The 20,688-nt window shown below is 41.7% G+C and overlaps 2 protein-coding genes across 3 annotated transcripts in view; one reads left to right on the top strand and one right to left on the bottom strand.

The window, feature by feature from the left end:
• The window catches only part of LOC127658598 (fibroblast growth factor 14), a 185,674-nt gene extending 167,864 nt beyond the window's left edge, over positions 1 to 17,810 (top strand). For both annotated transcript variants that reach the window (XM_052147973.1, XM_052147974.1), the window contains exons 4-5: positions 6,659 to 6,857; positions 14,864 to 17,810. In XM_052147973.1, coding sequence (XP_052003933.1) covers positions 6,659 to 6,857; positions 14,864 to 15,009 — 345 coding nt within the window. In that variant the 3' untranslated portion in view covers positions 15,010 to 17,810. The remainder of the gene's footprint in view (positions 1 to 6,658; positions 6,858 to 14,863) is intronic.
• Positions 17,811 to 18,313: 503 nt separating this feature from the next.
• LOC127658596 (integrin beta-like protein 1) overlaps positions 18,314 to 20,688 on the bottom strand; it is a 74,552-nt gene continuing 72,177 nt past the window's right edge. Inside the window, exons 10-11 of the mRNA XM_052147972.1 lie at positions 20,393 to 20,506; positions 18,314 to 18,878 (exon numbers count right to left, since the gene is read on the bottom strand). Coding sequence (XP_052003932.1) covers positions 18,790 to 18,878; positions 20,393 to 20,506 — 203 coding nt within the window. The 3' untranslated portion in view covers positions 18,314 to 18,789. The remainder of the gene's footprint in view (positions 18,879 to 20,392; positions 20,507 to 20,688) is intronic.

Genomic DNA, 20,688 nt, shown 5'->3' with positions numbered 1-20,688 from the left:
GCATCAGATTTGTGCTTTTGGTTAAACTGCTTTGCTTTTACAAGCGTTGATTGGGTGGGTTACTGCTTTGCATTTAGATAGATACATTTCTCTTTTTCGGGATTATCAATCGAAATGAATGCACTGACAAATAAAGTAAATTGTTAAAACTCAAACTTGAGATTTTACTGGGGCACAGCAGATTATTAGAAGGGGTCTAATGATGCCCCTGTGGAAAACATTTATACATGTAAATGATGCTATCCAAAGAGTGTTTGAGCAGCAGTGAAACACTTTCTTATGATCTGTTACATTCATACAAGCGACAGAAAAGAGAGTTTGAAGTTTGGAGAAATGAACCTTGTGTAAATTGTCAGCTTTACACTAAGCTAAAATGCTATTTCTAGCCATTTTACATGCACATTACCAGGCACGATCATATTTTTTTATCAACAAAATTCACATTGGGGGGCCTGGTTAGCTCAGCGAGTTAGCCACACCTGGAGTCGCGAATTTGAATCCAGAACATGCTGAGTGGACTCCAGCCTGGTCTCCTAAGCCTTAAAACAAGATTAGTTTGATTTCTCTGGTTTTAGGAACAACACTACATAAGATATTTAGTTTTTTCAGAGAATGTATTTTTAACGTGTGTATTTTGTCTTATTTTAGTCAAAACAAGTGAACAAATATACCAGTGCTGAAGAAGTAATCCAAAATATTTATAATGCATTACTGACCTTGAGTAATCTAACCGAATACATTACAAACGACATTTTACAGCATGTATTCTGTACTCTGTAGTGGAATACACTTCAAAAGTGAGTCTAACGCTGCCGACTAGCTGGGTCAATTGCATTGTAGATGTTTTTTCATTAAGGCTATCAAATTAAATTATGTATGTTCACAATTTGTTTTCATTTTGATTTTCAGGAAGATAATTAAATAGCTAATATCTATGACGCAACCATTTTAATTTATTGAAAAAAATGCTGACATTCGAGCATTTTTTCTCTATATCATTTCATGAGCTATCTAAGCTATAACTTTAATGCTGTCATTAATTTAGCATTTTTAGATCACCTTCTACACAACAAAATGTAAAAAAATAAAATAAAATACAAATAGTAATATTAACAATTTAATCATAATATCTCTCTTTCTTCACACTACTAAAAGATGGTGACAAAAGTATCACTTTGTGCCTCCTGTCGGCGATTGTACGTGTGAGAATTGAAAGTTTTCATGTGGCGTTACTCCCGCTGTACTAAGGCTCATTCTGGTTGCTTACCCACTGTAAGTCTGATTAGCTTTTTCTTAACCATGATTCCCCTCTTTCTTAAATAAATATTACTGCTGCCAACACCTTTTGAAATGTTTCTTTTTGATGATTTACAGTATATGTGATATAAATTATATTAAAAAGTATAACAGAGACATTAAAAGATGAGATGGGCCGCCTGGTATTATAGTTGTGAGATCTTCATATTCTGGAAGGAAAAGACACTTCTAGACTTTAAAGAAGACTGTGGCATTAGCAAACACATGCATTTACAATTCTTTACATAGTGAATAAAGCATGCATGAGTTCTTATATCTGTATCATTGTGCATTCTGAATTCAAGGGAATCTCGACTTATCTCTTTTTTGCGTAATAAGAGTGGCTCATTAAATAACTCATAATAATGAAATGTTTACCTTTTAGAATGTCTGTAATCTCTTATCTATTTTGCCAGGTCTGATGCAATCAATGCTGAAAATAACCAGTTTGTAGGATCGGGTTTTTTGTGAGTTAAAACACTTGGTTAGCATGCAGTCAATGAAGTCTGCTGTTAGTGTTTAATCAAGAGTGTAAGAGAGCCCTCTGAAACACATCCGAGTTCAACTCCCTTACATAATGCAATTTCATCCCATTTAGTCTGCCATTGAATCTGACTAATGTGTTGTGCACCTAGTTTCTGTCTCCACTCCTTTTCTGCACACGAGGCCTGTGGAAATGCCTTTTTTCATCTGAAGTTAAAAAATATATATTTTTACTCAATTAAGCACCTTTGTAGTAATATTTTTCCAATGAACAATTCTATTGGGGCTTCTTAACATTTTGTAGTGAGAGATTGAGAAAAATGTAATTGAATTTTCATTATAATGTCTAGACGAGTTATTGGGATATACTGACCTTTTAAAAGCTATTAAGACATATTCATCAGTGTTACAGTATTTTAACAAGTACAGTAATTCTTCAAGATTAATTTGCCAATTAACAGAGACTTTTAAGCATATTTATACATTTGGATGTTCGGTTCTTATTCAGATAACTTGTTTATGATTGCTTTAATCCCACATTATATAGTCTATGATGGGTGTTATGGAACTTGTAGATTTACAAATGATAGTCTTGGTGCTGTTTACCAATATAGTGAAGTGGATTTTCAAAGTGGTGGAGTTATTGAATTGACAGAGTAAGCCAGGAAGCTGTAATGAATTTAAAATGTTGCAGAGTAATGCAACATATGCACAGTGTTTACAGATGGCACCAAATATTGGGTCTTACAGAGAAGATGAATGGCTTTTCGCTGACTAAATTAAGTCATTTTTGAAAAAGAATGTTTCTTTTCTGATACTACACTCAAAGCACTTTACACAGTGAAATCTCCTCAACCACCACCAGTGTGCAGCATACACCTGGATGATGCAACGGCAGCCATAGTACACCAGTATGCTCACCACACATCAGCTGTTGTTGGAGAGGTGAGAGTGGACTGATACAGCCAATTAATGGATGGGGTTATTAGGAGGCCATGATGGATAAGGGCCATTGGGGGGAATTTGGCCAGGACACCAGAGTTACAACCCTACTTTTATGAGAAGTGCCCTGGGATTTATAAAGATAGTTCCTTTTTTATAGTATAGTGTGCCCATCACTTTACTGGAGTGTTAGGATCCATACAGACTGCAGAGTGAGCACCCCCTGTTGGCCTCACTTACATCTCTTCCAGCAGCAAACTTAGTTTTCCCCTGGAGGTCTCCCATCCAGGCATTGACTAGGCTGAACACTGCTTAGTTTCAATGGGTAACCAGTTTAGAGCTGCAAGGTGATATTGCTGCTAACAGAAAACAGAACATGGTAATATTTTATAATCCTTAAATCAATCGAAATACAAATGAAAGATTATGTTAAAATCAGGGCCCCTGTTCGATGTGAGTCTTTTCCCAAACAGAATCAAAGTCAAAATGAAAGGCCTAGACTTTTAAAACTATACTTAAACCTGTGTTTACATTCTTAACCCTGGTTTAAGTTTATACTCACACTTTGAAATTGTTCACACGCAGTTTTGAAAGGGTTTGCACCACTAATAAACACTAGAACTGAGGTGTCAAAGGTATACAGTGTAAAACAATGTGGCACTAGATTGTTACCGCAAGTTGTTTAGCAACAGACAAACAAACATGTACTGCATTAATACTTGCTTTAAATCTTGATGCACTTTGTATACCTGCAGAAAATGTCATACCCTTGTGTTTAGTTTCCTTGCTTAAGGAATCAGTGATGGTAACAGTTAAGGCAGTAACAATAAGTCGATTGATGAAGAGCTAGATGGATCAAAATGAACCTGGTTAACCATTCCGGTAACACTTTTTATGAAGCCCATATTTGTAATGCATTGTCAAGTCATTATAATGCATTAGTTATGTCTCATAAAACACCTTTTAGTGTGTTATATCTTATCATAAATAATTGTAACTATAATTATAATACATTATAATACTTACCTATTCATAGTTATACCTTAGAATATAAAGCATTATAAAACCATCAGTATCTAGTTTTACCTGCAGAAGTAATAATGTAATTGTGGGCCGGGTCGTGATTATACACACCCGGTCCCTTATCAGTCTAATTAAGCCTCCGAGATGGATAAAGGTCAATTGCTGGAAGTGGTGCTGTAGAGAGAGATCATTTACGGACATGTCCGTCATGTTGTGTTTGTGTCTTTTTAAGTTTATCATTAAAACTATTATTTATATTGCCAAGCCGGTTCTCACCTCCTCCTTTCCATCGAACTGCTTTACAGATTTGTGAATCTTATTTGGAGACTTATTTTATAAATAACTTCCATTGTATAAGTTTGACTTGTAATGTATTGTATGTTACAAGTTTATGTTATGGCTGTTTATAAGAAGATATTGCTTTTGTGACTTAAAGCAGGAAAATACCAATTATAATATGATCATGTTATAAATCATTTGACTGTTTACAATATGCTGCTTTTGCATGACAGCACTAGATTAACTTTACGGAGTGTCTATTTGCACACTGATGTAAATAGCATCTGCCACACAGTGTAGCTTTTTGCACTCCGATAGTCTGGTGGAACCCCAGACATATACGACACTAACTAATATATGTCGGTGCAGTGGTGTGTGGTGTAAAGGTGGTGTGTGAATGCGTAGTCTTTTCCTAGCAACCACGGTTCTAATCTGCGTTTTGTCCCGCTCTTTTTCCCATCCGATTTCCTGTTTACACTCTTAATTTTTCCTTTAATACTACTTAAAATAATACATAAATATGAATATAAATGTTGATTTCATTGCAGTGATTTGGTCACGGTGAATGTGGGGTAGTGAAGAGAAGGGTTTGTTCTGGAGGCGGGGTGGGGTCTGTTGATCGCCCTCGTTCCTGTGTTATTGTAGTAAAAACAAATGTAAACGGAAATTTTTTCTAAGGTTAAGGTTAGGTTTAGGGTTAGGGGTTAATGTATTATACCTGTGTATATATATATATATATATATATATATATATATATATATATATATATATATATATATATATATATATATATATATATACTCATTTTAATATGAACTGTCCCTTTAACATTTTATTTTAAACATATGGTCTGAAAATGTACAGCACCTCACCACTAATGTCCTTCAGGTTAAATTACCTTCGTTCTTTATTTAATACCTTTTTACAACTTTTTGTGCTCTTCAAGTCGACTGATTCATCTACTGAATTCATATTTTGTCCATAATGGGGCTGTACTGAAAAAGTAGGTGTAGGATGTTAAGAAAATTAAATAGAAGACAGTTTAAACTGTTGCTCTAAATTTACACCATGTCCAAAAGCATGTGAACACCCCCTTCTAACTGAAATGTTTTGCCAGGCCCATTAATTCCAATGAAGACAAACCCTAACCCATGCTAACAAAGTGAGGTTCATAAAGAAACAGTTTTCTGAGTCTGTTGTGGAAGTACTTCACTGGCTTGCACAAAGCCAATACCTGAACCCCAAAGAACACCTTTGATATAATTTGGAATGGCAATTGCGATCCAGGCCCCATATCCCAACATGAGTGCCTGACCACACTGATGCTCTTCTGTCTGAAAGGGAGGAAATCCCTGCAGCCATATTCCAGAATCTAGTAGAAAACCTTTCAGGAAGAGTGGAAGCTGTTAGAGAGATCCAACTCTATATTGGTGGCGTTTTACTTGTCCACATATTGTCCACAGTTGATCAGATAAATACATGTTCTTTTAAGCCCCTCATTTTGATGAATTTGTTTCTAAATTATTTTTAGATACAATATGTACGGATATTTTTTACTGCTACTGCTAGATTTACAGTGTGGCATTATCCCAAGTTTTTCAAATGCAAACTGAAAAATCTAATTCATGGTGTCAAGTGAATTGTGGGCGTTTGCCCACATTTTGCTTCAAGTTACTTTATGTTGAATGCATTTGGGCTTTAAAATCAGATGTACTTAAAAGATTGCGAGGAGATCAGTATGACGTTGCTATATTGTGGATTGTGCAATTGTATATGGATATTTGAAAATGTAATAGACTTATCATGGCTGAGCAAAGCACCTGAAGTGAAGGTGAAAGTAGAGATTAATTTGTCATAAGCGAATATCAGATTTTGTCTTGGGGCCAATTATTTTGCCTGCATGCTCTTTCAGGTATCAACAGACAGAGCTGCAGAGTCTGCCTACAGATTAGACCTCAGACATTATTACCATGCATGCAGAGTAATAGAAAAATATAGAATGGTATTCTGGGAGGTCTCTGTGTTCCATTCCATTACCAAGTGTGGTATTTCAGTTCTGTTTATATAAACAAACCGAAATGTACTCCACATACTGGTTTATTAAATAATGGTTTAGTGTCTTGTCCAGCAGAGATATAAACATGCAATTTTTAGACTTAAGTCAGAGTAGACGCCATATTTAATGACACAAATGAAGTCTGTTCAATATGTCGTACTGTTGTGCCGATCCTTCTTCCGACAAAACATTAAAAATGTTCTTCAGCCTTGTTTAAATTCAAGGTCAAATTAAATATGGTCTCTACATTGCATAAATTCTATATATTCTAATATGTTTATCCCAATCTGGGGTTTGCAAACCCCTAGTGTTTTGTGGTAGAACTGCAGGGGTTTGTAAGATTTATTTAAAAATTCCAATACAGAAATAAATTAAATTATAAATATATTAAATAAGTTGTTTTAATTATGTGTGGTATCAACATGCAAACATGTCAAACTAATTTCTTTATTGAATAGTTAAATTACTTAAAATTGTAAGCGGTGTATCAATTAAATAAGCTTCACAAACTATTTATATTCCCACAGATCTTGTGTGATGATGTAATAGCCTGACTCTTTTGTCTCTGCTTCTTCCAGGAACTTTTTACACCGGAATGCAAGTTTAAAGAGTCTGTGTTTGAAAACTACTATGTGATCTACTCATCCATGCTGTATAGGCAGCAGGAATCGGGGAGAGCATGGTTCCTGGGCTTGAATAAAGATGGTCAGGCCATGAAAGGGAACCGGGTGAAGAAAACGAAACCAGCTGCTCACTTCCTGCCCAAGCCATTAGAAGGTAAAACCTCCAGAGAATAGTTAACATCCAGATCACTGTGACACTAGCAGAATTGTAATGAGGTTCACACGTACCAGAGAGATATGATATTTCTCGATGCTCTCTTAGTTTTCTCAATTGATTTTACATCCTCAAAACAAAGGTCAATGCTTAAAACAATGAACCCAGTTTTTCACAACAAATGTAATTTAATATAGTACAATACATCTTTTCATTTACTGTGCTTTGTGAGGTAGAGATTGGACAGTTCTGTCTGGGAGACATTTATTGGTGTGTACAGATGCCCGCACTATAAACCAGTCCCTCATCCTGATGCATGTTTATTATTTCTTAGCTAATATCTTAAGACCACCCAGCAGCCTGCAGTGCAGTAGCTCTGCTAAAAAGCTTCATACAGAAAGATATTTGTTGTATATATATCTTCATCTTCTAAAAAACTACGCACATTTCTAAAGTCTAAATCAGTATTCTGAAATGCATGATATGCACTCAAATACTGTAATATTGATATCTGCTAGATTTGTAATACACACAGCATAGGGAGTGCAATTTGCTAAATTGTGCACACAGTTATCATGATTTTGCAACGTGTTAAGGGGGTCACCTGTGAAAACCCAGCAAAGAAGCCCTGGGGATAGAGTGAGAAGATGAAGGTGGAGTGGGTAGAGGAAGATGAGAGGGAACATGAGAAACAACTGAAGAGTGGAGGAGGTATAAAGAGTTGATGGGGAGAAATAGGAGACAATGTAGGAAGAGGAGAGGAAGACGAGAGTGAGAGAGAGAGAGAGAGAGAGAGAGAGGGGTGGGGGGTATAGTAGAAGGCTTTGAAATAGTTCAGGAAAGAACAAGAAAAGATGATGAGAAGAGAGGGAGGGGACATAAATAAGCAGTCTTAAATAAGATGAGAGCCCATGTTTTAAATCGGGAAAGCATATTGTGTGAAATGGATGAAATTCTCTGTCGTCACAATCAAGAGGCTTGATGAATACGCAAATTCAGTGGCAGAAAATTTGTTTGTGGCCTTTTGAGGAATTTATCAACATTTGTTTTGCAATGCACACCATATACAACATACAGAACACATGGAAAAAAGCATTGTAGAGCTTATTGATAAACATGTTTTGCAATTTCATACTTATAGCTGAATATGTTGAAACTATAATCATTAGAGAACACTTCAGTACTGTAGTTTCAGTACTGGCTTTTGCTCAAGCGTTTTCTGCAAAAGGATGCAGCTCTTCATTATGCAGTGATATTTAACTGTTTTGCTAAAATATGTCTTTTTGGATGGCTGTGCTAATTGTTTTTGACAGCATTAACCTTAGTTTGGAGAAATGTGTAAATCAGTTTAGAAAAACTGTAATCAGCAAAGGAGAGGTCAGGTCAAAGAGGTAATTTCAGGGTTGTTAGTTGTGTTAGCAGAACGTCTAGGTTACGGATGTAACCTCTGTTCCCTGATGGAGGGAACGAGACATTGTGTCGGAGAAGCGACACTAGGGGTCTCTCTCAAGCACCGAATATACCTCTGATCCATTGAAAAAAGGCCAATGAGAAGTTGGCAGTCAGTATTTGCATACCCCGCCCCCGGACATACGGGTATAAAGGCGAGGCAAATACTACAGTTCATTCAGGATTTTTCTGAGGAGCCGGAAATGGTTCTGGCCACTACAGCGGTTCGGCTCAGCGACGTGGCCGGGAAGACACAACATCTCGTTCCCTCCATCGTCTAAAGCTCTGCGTGCGGTCCAGGTAGGTACGCAAAGCACGTACCGGACACAGCAACGAAGGGGCTGGGTCTGCCTCCTCCCAGGGCAGCGCTTGCAGGTTCACTACCTGGTCTCTGAAGGGCGTGGTAGGAACCTTGGGCACATAGCCCGGTCGCGGTCTTAGGATCACATGAGTGTCTGCCGGAGCGAACTCCAGGCAAGTGTCACTGACAGAGAACGCTTGCAGGTCCCCGACCCTCTTGATGGAAGCGAGGCGATCAGCAGGGCCGTCTTAAGGGAGAGGGCCCTGAGTTCAACTGATTCTAGTGGCTCGAAGGGAGGTCTCTGGAGGCCCGCGAGGACTACCGAGAGGTCCCAGGAGGGGAACAGGCTTGGCCGGGAGGGATTTAACCTCCGGGCGCCTCTTAGGAACCTGATGATTAAGTCGTGCTTACCAAGAGACTTACCGTCTACTGCGTTGTGGTGAGCCGCGATAGCAGCGACATACACCTTTAGGGTGGAAGGGGACAGCCTCCCCTCCAGCCTCTCCTGCAGGAATAAGAGCACTGACCTAACTGCGCACCTCTGTGGGTCTTCGACCCTGGAAGAACACCAATCTGCTGAACAGGTGCCACTTCTGGGCGTAAAGCTGCCTGGTAGAAGGGGCTCTGGCTTGGTTGATCGTGTCTCACGACGGTAGGTGGTAGACCGGCTAGATCTTCCGCGTCCCGTCCAGGGACCAGACGTGGAGTTTCCAGAGGTCTGGATGCGGATGCCAGAGCCTGCCCTGCTCCTGAGAAAGAAGGTCCTTCCTCAGGGGAATTCGCCAGGGAGGGGCTGTCGCGAGGAGCACGAGGTCCGAGAACCAGGCCTGGTTGGGCCAGTAGGGAGCCACTAGTGTGACTTGTTCCTCGTCCTCCCTGACCTTGCACAGCACCTGTGCAAGAAGGCTCACTGGGGGAAAAGCATACTTGCGTAGCCCCACGGGCCAGCTGTGCGCCAGCGCGTCTGTCCCAAGGGGAGCCTCTGTTTGGCCGTACCAGAGCGGGCAGTGGGAGGACTCTCGGGAGGCAAGCAGGTCTACCTGGGCTCTGCCGAACCGTTCCCAAATCAGCTGGACCGACTGGGGGTGGAGCCTCCACTCTCCACTGGGTAAGCTCTGTCTTGACAGTGCGTCCGCTACCACATTGAGCTTGCCTTGACCGGAGTCGCTGCTGGCTCCAAAGGAGGAGACGACGGGCGAGTCGTGACATGTGGCGGGAGCGTACGCCGCCTTGGCGATTTATGTACGCTACCGCAGTGGTGCTGTCTGGTGCTGTCTGAGGACGTGTTTGTCTCGAATTAACGGGAGAAACCGCCGCAGGGCAAAGAAGACAGTCAACAACTCTAGGCAATTGATATGCCAGCGCAGCGGGGCCCCTCTCCAACGGCCCGCGGCTGCATGTCCTTTGCACACGGCGCCCCAACCCAATCTGGAGGCGTCGGTAGTGACCAGGACGCGTTGGGACACCTGCTGCAGGGGCACTCCTGCCCGTAGAAAGCAGAGGTCTATCCAGGGTTGTAGTGTTTTTTTCGGCAGGCGTGGGTGATCGTCACACGGTGCGTGCCGTGGCGCCATGCTCGTCTCGGGACTCGATTCTGAAGCCAGTGCTGAATCGGTCTCATATGCATCAACCCCAGCAGCGTGGTCGCGGCGGAGGATGCTATATGCCCCAGGAGCCTCTGGAAGAGTTTTAAAGGGACCGTTGTGCCTGGCCTGAATTTGGCGAGGCATTTCAGCACCGACTGCACATGCTCGTTGGTGAGACGTGCGGACATTGAGACTGAGTCTAACTCCATGCCGAGAAAGGAGATGCTCTGGACCGGGGTGAGCTTGCTCTTTTCTCGGTTGACCTGAAGCCCCAAGCGGCTGAGGTGCCTGAGCACCTGGTCTCTGTGAGCGCATAGTAATGCTCGGGAGTGGGCCAATATGAGCCAGTCGTCGAGGTATTTGAGTATGCGGATGCCGGCTTCTCGGAGCGGGGCAAGAGCTGCCTCTGCGACTTTCGTGAAGACGCGAGGGGACAGAGACATGCCGAAGGGGAGGACTTTGTACTGGAACGCCTGGCCGTCGAACGCGAACCGTAGAAAAGGTCGGTGTTGCGGCAAGATTGAGACGTGGAAGTACGCGTCCTTCAGGTCTACCGCTGCGAACCAATCTAGGTGTTGGACGCTTGTCAAGATGCATTTGTGCGTGAGCATTTTGAACGGGAGTTTGAGCAGTGCTCGATTGAAAACTCGCAGGTCCAAGATTGGTCGTAAGCCGCCGCCTTTCTTGGGTACAATGAAGTAAGGGCTGTAGAAACCCTTCTTCATTTCGGTTGGAGGGCCTGGCAAACTGAATTGCGTAACCGAGTCGGATGGTCCGGGCCAGCAAGCGAGACGGGTTGGGAAGTGAAAGCCACGCATCCAATCTCCGTGCTAGGGGCACCAAAGGGACGGTTATTTTTGACGTACCCGGCGGGGCTTCGCGGCGGGGTGGAGCAGGTAGTACGCCGTCGGGAGGTGCGGACGCGTCCCGAGGCTCTGGTGCTGAGAAAAGACTCAAAGCACTTACCTTGCTCCGGACATCCGGCAGGGGGCGGGTTGGTGACTGAGGAGGAGGTCCTCTAGTGGCGTCCTCTGGACTCGTCAGAACCAGCCGGCAGGGGAACAGTCGTGGGGCCGCGTTCAGCGTGCCGGGACTGTTGAGGCCTGGCGGCAGAGTGCCGTGAGAACGGCATTTGCGGGCCAGGTGACCCAGAGACAAAAGAGGAAATAGCTCTATTATTGAGAATGTGAGTACCGCAGCCCCCGTTAGGGGGTGTGGCAAATGAAATTAATTCAACAAAAGATTCTCCTCCCGGCCCCCCACCGGGGAACGGAGTGGTCTTACCAGCTCCGGAGCTAACGTCTCAGTCTCTGGATCGGTCATCTCAGGAGCGCCTGGGAGCCTTCCGGGTCCTCGAGGGGGTCCGTGAGATGAGGGGGCATCCATCTTCTGCGGGGAGCTCGACGCCAGGGCGGAGAGCTGGGCCCATGTTTGTTGAGGTGGAGCACCACTTTTCTTTCTTTCTTGAAAGCCGCAGGAGGATGCCCTCGGCGAGCAGACAGGGCATGGCCCCTGGCGGCAAGTTTGCGGCAGGGCAGGATGTGTGAAAATAGCCTCCATCTGTTCTTCACCACTGAGGGCTGCTGGGTAGAGTCGTCAGGTGGTGTCGCCGAATGGACGGAGCTGGGAGACGGCGTGCTTTGTCTACCTCCTCTACTGCGACCAGGTCCAGTCCATGTGTTGAGTTTCTGGACCACAAGGGGGGCCATCGCCTGTTCGAGTGCAGTTCCTGCAGCACGTCAAGAACAGGACTACCCAAGTGCACATTTTTGGAGCCTTGGCCCGGTGGGCTGCAGGGGGGGGCCATGGCGTGCAGGGGGGGAGTGGTCTGGGACCGCTCTATTGCCGAGGGTACTGAGAGCGGAGGAGCGAGGAAGCTTAGCTTGCTCAGCTCGTCATGCACGTCCGGGAAGAAAGGAACCGGGGGTGGGGCGCGGCTGTGAGTGGCGCACATGCCCATGGAACCAAACAAGTAGCCGTGAGGGGAGGGGGATGGGATTTTCCGGTCCAACCTCGCACTCGCTGTACCCGGGGAAGCATATCGGACCTCTGTGCATCAGGCTCAGACTGGGCGCGCAGACCCGAAGGTGGCGGCACAGACAAGTCATAAGCATCAGACGCCGCTGTAACGCTCTCCGATGCAGCGGTGATTATCGTCATCCAATCCCGGGAGCTCAAGGGACCGGCAGGCCGGCCGTGAAGCGGGCCGCACTCATCCCGAGCAGATGGGAGCAAGCAAGCGTGCTGGGGAGGCGGGTGGTTCGCGGGGATTTACCCGGCGAACACAGCCCGTCTTTATCCCCAAATCACCTTCATCGCCCGCGCGCCTGCCCCAGTCCCCTGGGAAAGAGGCGAGGCGCGGGGGGCGGCTGAAGTGGCTTTCTCTCATGACAAAAGAAAGCCTATGACCGCAATGCTGCAACAGCTATGTTCTCGCACTGAGAACATAACCTTATTGGAGAGAAGTCGCTCATCCCGAGCTCGGACGGAAGCCAGCAAGCGTACCGGGGAGGCGGGAGGCTCGCGGGGGGGTACCCGGCGAACACAGCCCGTCTTTATCCCCAAATCACCTTCATCGCCCGCGGCGCCTTCCCCAATCCCGTGGGAAAGAGGCGAGGCGCGGGGGGCGGCTGAAGTGGCTTTCTCTCACTACAAGAAAAAGCCTACGACCGCAATGCTGTCATGGCTATGTTCTTGCACTGAAAACATAGACCATTCATAAAAATGCTGCCTGCGTGTAATCGCAACCCAGGTACGCCAGGCAGTTTTTATGACCGTAGGAGGTGGGGAGAAATCGACCGCATCTGGAAACTACACAGAGGCGGAAACACGTCTTTAAAAAGACGCGTCCTGAAAAGGACATTCAACACCGCTGTGTATTGCTCTTTTAGAGAAAATCACTCTCTTAAACAACTCTCTTAGAGTTGGGTTTCTGCACTGTCGAAGCGCCCTGGGGCAATTGCACTGCCGTGCAAGAAGGAGATATCGCCGCTGTAATGCGCCCTCAATCCAACAGCATGCAGAGCGTCAGAGGAATACAGGAACTGGTGTGATCTCACGTGAACAGCATGCACAACCATCGGCTCCGAAGAAAATTTCTGAATGAACTCTAGTATTTGCCTCGCCTTTATACCTGTATGTCCGGGGCGGGGTACTTCTCATTGGCCTTTTTTCAATGGATCAAAGGTATATTCGGTGCTCGAGAGAGACCCCTAGTGTCGCTTCTCCGACACAACGTGGAGAGAGCGACAGACGGGGAACACTTAGTTGAAGAAATAGTTCACCTTAAAATGAAAACCTTCTTTCAATTCACATTATCTTCTTATTTTATGATGTATAATGCAAAAGAGTTCATGAACATGGTTTCATAGCACTGCATGTTGAAGGTCTGCCATTACAACATTAGAATGGCCCACCTGTCAGTCACAATATTCCTAAGATATTTTTTATGGTCACCTGTAAAATATGTCTGACTGCTGCGAGATTGATGCTTTATATATGGCATGAGGTGTAATTTGTAATGAAGTTTGGACTGTTTAATTTACTGCTGTGCTTTGTGAGGTATAGATTGGACAGTTCTGTCTGTGAGACATTTATTGGTGTGTACAGATGCCCGCACTATAGACCAGTCGCTCGTCCTGATGCGTGTTCATTATTTCTTAGCTAATATCTTAAGACCACCCAGCAGCCTGCAGTGTAGTAGCTCTGCTAAAAAGCTTCTGTCTTTTGTTGTAGGTTTGAACTGAAGTAAAGCAGTGAAAGTAGTCAAATGAATCCCTAGAGATCAGTCTTCCCATCACAACTAAGGAATTATGCTGCCCTGCTGACAGGCCTCCTGTTCTTTGACAAACTTGCACAAGCTGTGTCAGAGTTGACTTAAATAATGTGATCTTTTTAACAAAGTTTTGGGTTTTTAAAATCTGCCCTGCAAAGGCAAAATGCAGTAATTGAGTTATGACCAACATTGTTTTAGACTATGATCTGTCCCATGATGAAAACAATTCATCAAACAGCTACAGCACTTTTGAATGCATTGAGTCATTGTCATTACTTTTGGCATAAACACACCTCCTTTCTATGTAAAATAGGCTCATTATAGATTGTATTTATTCAAAAAAAATTTGCTATTTCACTGGCGTAATAAACATCATGATTTTATGATTTACATTTAATTTTATTAAAAAAAGATGTTTGTATACATTTTCTGTTGATCATGTCAGCGTTATAACCTGGCATATATCCAGATAACAATAGCGGTGTAGTCAAACACACTTTAGAAATTGAAAAGAGATGTTTCAGGTGTCTGGATAACAGTAGTGGAGTCATGCTGTACAGTCCCTGCAGAGTGTGTGAGATTACAGTGGTCTGCTGCATCTTCCACTATATAGTACTCAGAGCAATCCCGCAAGATTGCAATTTGCCATGCAAATTATACTCAGTACAAATTACGCATTTGTGCCATTCCCTTATCTGCATAATTATTTTAGTGATTTGGGTGCTTTTACCTGGTGCTATTTCACCCTCAGTGTTGGTGTAGTTACTGCATTTTGACTGTCTAGGGCAGTGTTGTGTCATACTCCAAAAATAATTTCCATTAGCCAATAAGCATGTGAAAGCAGACAGATGGGGTTTCCTGGCTGACTCTTCCTTTTCTCTAATGTCTTTTGCAGTCGCTATGTACCGAGAGCCATCATTGCATGACGTAGGGGAGACAGTGCCCAAACCTGCAGTTGCGCCCAGTAAAAGCACAAGTGAAGTTCCAGCTGTCATGAATGGAGGCAAACCTGTCAGCAAGGAAACCAAGCCCACCACATAGCCAGATCTCAACTCAGCCTGTGCTCAACCCTGGAGAGCCATGCTCCTTTTGTCAGGCTCTCCATGCTTGTGGATCTGATCCAGGCATCCTCTGCTCGCTCTCCTCCCATCTCCTTTCACTCCTCTGACTGTTCCGATCTATTTTTACGGACTAGCTCTAGAAGGGTGGTCAGCTGTGCACGTAGGATGATGGATAAACCAGCTAAACTCTCACCATGGAATGCCCTAACCGATATGGAATGCCTTCTGACATACATTTAAACCAATCTTTTTTTCTGTAATCGAGACAATCCACGAGAATGAAGTTGTCTACCAGAGGCACTTGCGTGGCGGCCTTTTGCTTGCTAACATTCACCCCAATATTCCTTTAATTAAGCCCTGTTGCAGCAGAGACCATACCTTTCAAATCTATTTTCTATACATGCAGTAACACCAGCTACGTTCTGGAGTAATACTGTGTAAAGATATACATATATGGACAGCAAGCCACACATTCTTTGTTATCAAGTAAGCTCCTGTGTCTCTTTCATTCTAGGTGTCTCTCACAGCTTGAATTCCAAATCTTTCCCTTTGTCGGTTAGTTACGAAACTTGTTGATGTGTGATTTTCTTAGGCAAATGTTATACAAATACAATTATGGATTTTGAGAAAAGAATTTCATGGCGTGTGCAATAACGAGACGTCACTGATTGCCTGTATGCAGGGAATTATTCAAGTGCACTAACAGGGCAGAGTCATCTAAACTCATTATCCAAGGATCAGTGCTCATGTCTTCTCATTCTCAACGTCTAGAAAGACACACACATATACTTAGCTAATGCCAGCAAGTGCATTGGTCATGGCCACGGTATTCAACATAAGGAGCTGGCATGTGTTGGTGAGGTGTATACACTACATATCACTATCTTGTTCCCACTAGTACGAATGTAGAGTATGTAGATCAGTTTCAACCCCAGTAAATTCCACATTTCTTTGCTCTTAAATTAGAGCGTGGGCTCTAGGAAAATCTATAGGCCTTGTAGGCCTCTGGTCAAGGCCCCTCTTTGACATGCTGACTCCTCTGAACTATGGGCTAGATCTGGTGATCACATTAAATGTGACTCGAGAAGCAGCCATTGAGAAATGCAGTCTACCTGAAGTGTGATAAAATGGCTCAATGTAAGTACCATTACTATTGGCTGCACACCCATTTTGTTCAGCAAAGGCATGGGCAAGGTTAGTATTACATTCTATTCTTGCAGCGCTTATGAAGTGCAAGAGATGGCTTATGTAACAATGTTTTCACTGTATAGAGATAATAATAAAAAAAAATTGAGATTTTTATCTACCAGATATTACGATTCTGAAATGAGAGGGGTTTTTCCTAGCTCAGCATGCAGAGTCCAGTACTGCTCATCGTGTGCCTGTGATGACCTCTAACCCAGCATGCAAAAACATGTACCCAGTCTGTGCTGGGTTAAAGGTGCCTCATACCCCAGACGCCACCAGTAACACACAAATTCAGTAGCAACTTTACCCACAAACACTCTATCTGTCCAAGCTTCGACCCTCAAAGGTTGATCTTGAAATTGACCAAAGTCTGTAAACACAAGAATCCAGCCGAACAATTTCAATAACTCCTCTACAGCTTATTTTCCTCACTGTGACTAGGGTTCGTCCTTGCAGAGGAATCACAAAAAATACAATTGTCTCTCTTGTCGACTTTTTCACATCTCAATACTCAAAAAGGTTCCAACTCTTTTATCGTCTCTGATATTGTTTGTTTAATAAAAGACAAGGGATTATTATTACTAATCACCTGCATGCTTTTTCTTACAGACCAAAGTGTGGGATAGGTAGAAATGTCTTAAATTAGTTTAAGAGGTGTAGGGCTAAAGTGAATGGGCATGATTATATAAGACTCTCTCACACTCTGGATTGAGACCATTGCACTTTGCGTTTGAAATCGCCATGAACTAATTTTGTTACCATTTAGCCAATTATCAGCCGAGTTGACATGAAGCCTGTCTTGCTTAAACAGTTTTCATAGTTTGAATGAATAGAATGCTATGAAGTAGACTGAGGCAATGCTGCTAAATACAAATATATTGTACACTTCATTTGAAGACCTATATTTTTTATTTATTGGGATTATGAGCTAGTTTTCATATTAGGAAATGTTCAAGCACATTAGTTAGACTTAAATATCTGTCTGTACAAAGCTGAATTTAATGCTAGATGGAGATGCAGTACTATACAGGAAAAGTAGCTTCTTACTGTATTTGAAATCAGTTCGAGGCTGGTGTCCCACTTCCACACAAATCAAAAATCACTTCAATGAACTCTACATGCTGGGCTACAGCTGCCCTGCAAACCAGTTAACTGGTTTTATGAAGGTTAAAATTTATTTTTGTAAGTGACTGGTGAGTAAGTGTGCATTTGTTAGTATGTTTGTTTGTTGTCAAACGTGTTTGTTTTGTTCCATTCAGGTTGTGTGTGACATTGTTAAATTGTTATGAGGAGCAATCGATGAACAACTAGTCATTTCTGTGGATTTAATTTTTTCTGTATTCTTATTTCCAGTGGTGAAGAAAGGTCCTCATTTTCCTTTGATTGGTTTTAAATGTTCGTTTGACAGTTAATCCATCTGTTGCATGGGAAGAGGGTGGCATATAAGAACTGCATGTTGTAGGCTATGTGTATTATGGAACGTTGGTATGTTCTGCTAATTTTACATACATATATGCAAAGAGTTTGTCTGCACTGTACAGTTTGTGTTTGTTGTATACACAGATACAACATATTGAATAAAATATTTATATAAAGGTGTACTGAAATCTCTCTAACAAATTAAATGTAAGTATTTGTGTATTACATATACAGTATATATATATATATATATATATATATATATATATATATATATATATATTTTTTTTTTTTTTTTTTTTTTACCAGTCATTTAATGGGCTGACCAGGGATCAAGTTTTTTTATTTATTTATTTCTGTTTGACAATTAGCCATTTTAATTTAGTTCTGATTTCATTCAATTACTCTTGTTTGATTTATTTTAGTTTCCGTTTAGTTATACTTTTTAGTTTTAGTTTTTTGGTATTTTTAGATTTAATTAAATTTTTTAAATTTTTAAAGCTCCATTTTTTTATTTTTAAATGTTTTTTCATTTTTGTTTTATTTATCTGTTTACAATAATACTCTTGGTCAATATTGTCAACACATTCAACCCCAAATATCATATATATGTCTAACAGTCTAACATAATACAATTAGTCAAGTTTATTTCATAGCATATTGCAAAAAAGGGCTTACTCATTTTCATGTTATCTCTGAGCAGGTACTATTTATTGGTAAGAAGCTCTTTACAACTCAAGAACATGTTTTTATCTTAAGGCACATTTCAAATGAAAATTACCATGAATAAAATGTGGTCAAAACATTTCACTCAATCATTAATGATAATAATAATAATGATAAAATATTCTTATCTGTAATTTTAGTGCCTGCTTATGTGTCAGATAATAGACTATGTAAGCATTATTATACAAATTTCATATACATAGTTATATGGAAATCTATAGAAGATTATGGAATCATCTGCCTGAAAAAATCCTTATGGATTTTATGTGCATATAGAGGAGTTCATTCATTTAAAATTTAATGCTGTTATATCACAGACATTTCCTTTGATCTGCTCATAATTAATTTTCCCTCATTTGCTATAGTTGCAGCAGCCCTTTTCTTGTCTTAGTTAAAAACACAAACAGCCTTTAAGTGTCCACCAGGTTTAATACTCCTCTCCAACCCAAATTTCACAGGCGTTTCCTGTCCAGCCTTCCCAACAGTCACAATTTCCGCAGTTGCACACACCGTTTCCTGGAACAGAAGTTGAGAAGAGAGACACTCAGATCATCACTCACCAAGTCTCGACATGTTTCTGTCTTCACACCCCCATGGCAGAGTGTGCAAAGTACAAATACAAGTTCTTGAGTTGCCTTCTCTGGTGTCCAATATTTTAAATTCAAGTTCAGACCATGTGGCGGCACTGGTATAATTACACAGTGTTACTTATCCTTTTTTTTTTTTTTTTATTACAAATTACAAACAACATTCAGCATTACATGAGAATTAAATTCTGGTGTAATTCTACATTTTTATATTTGATTAAAATGTACAGGTCACATTCAGTTGCAAACTATATTGCTTAACAAAATGCTACAGTATCTAAGCTGTTTGGCAAAACCAACCAATTAAAGGTTTTGAGTTGTTACCAATTTAGTGTGTTCAAATCAGTCACTTATGAGGTTCCATGATGGATACTGTCTGAGAAGACAGCTGCCTATGTAAGCAGTAAACAACCTGATAGCTCACTAGGTTTAGGAAATGGACTATGAAATGCAAATTTACCAATAAAAGTTGTGTAACATTTTCTACATCCACTTAAAAACGTACTTGACAATTTTCAATACGATAAAGAGCTTCTTAGGGAGCTACGATAAAGAGGCACTTAAATTGGCTGCCATTTGTAAATCAGCTGAGATGCTGTTGTTTACATATGCATTTAGAGGACTCTGGTACAGTATGTGACAGGGCAAAGGTTGAGAGCTGTGTATTGTATGAATGCTCAAACAGATGGAATTCTACCTGCAGTGCATGAAATTAAACCTCAGCCTTCACTAATATATTGAATTATCCACATCACTCATCAATTGTGGGTGTAATGAGAATATCATCCTGAAGAAGCCATGAAAATGCTAAATTATTATTTAGAAACTGGCAGAAACATTTCTGCATGATTATAAAACTGAGGGAATTAATTGGCTGTTTGTTTGCGTTTGCATTTCGTCTATATAGAAAAGATGGTTTTCTCTGAGCAGCATCAGAAAATAGTTTTAATAATCTTTAAGAAAATGGAAATGATGACATATGCCCTAATCATTAATATGTTAATTAGTGACATTGATGCATTCCTTTTTTGTAATAAATTTGGTCTCTCTGCAAGAAACTGTTCAATTGGTTGACTGACACTGCAACTGATAATGACAACATGTGACCAATAAGTAAACAATTTCCAAACAGCTTTCCAAATGTCTTTGAGCCCTCAAGCTATTGTAATAATACCTATTTATCATGCTTTTAATTACAACTATCAAGACAACTCCTCGGGGCTTTAAAGGAAAACCTAGACGCTCTCTCTGGTCTTTCCAATGAGAAGCAGGAAGAGAACCAGACAGAAGGAGCTCACTGATTGCCAGAGAGTCTCACAGAGCTGTCTAATCAAAAGGCAGCCACATCAGAGGACCTCAATCTTCATCACAAAGAGCCGTTGCTGAGATCTGTCAGTTCGTGAGTGGGTGCTTTGAAGAGTGGTGCTGCATTTGAACACGTACCTGTGCAAACCAGCCCATCATGTTGGTCGCACTCCCTGTCGTCACATTCACAGAATTCCCCTGAAATGTACCACTCCTGTGGCGAGCAGATACACCGACCGCAGTGACAAGAGCCTGCAGAAACAAATTAGCCTTCAGACACACGTCGCTGCCATGCAAATGAGAAATCCATTAGTCTTCCCTTATTCTCCTGTACTATTTCATGTGATCGTAAAAACAATTATAGCAGTTATTCTGTGGTACATAATTCGAATTTAGAGGGTAAATTGTGTTTATTAGAAATGTGTGAAACTGCG

Source organism: Xyrauchen texanus, chromosome 18 (genome assembly GCF_025860055.1).
Source record: "Xyrauchen texanus isolate HMW12.3.18 chromosome 18, RBS_HiC_50CHRs, whole genome shotgun sequence".
Classification (NCBI taxonomy): Eukaryota; Metazoa; Chordata; class Actinopteri; order Cypriniformes; family Catostomidae; genus Xyrauchen; species Xyrauchen texanus.
This window is presented reverse-complemented; position numbering and strand designations above follow the sequence as displayed.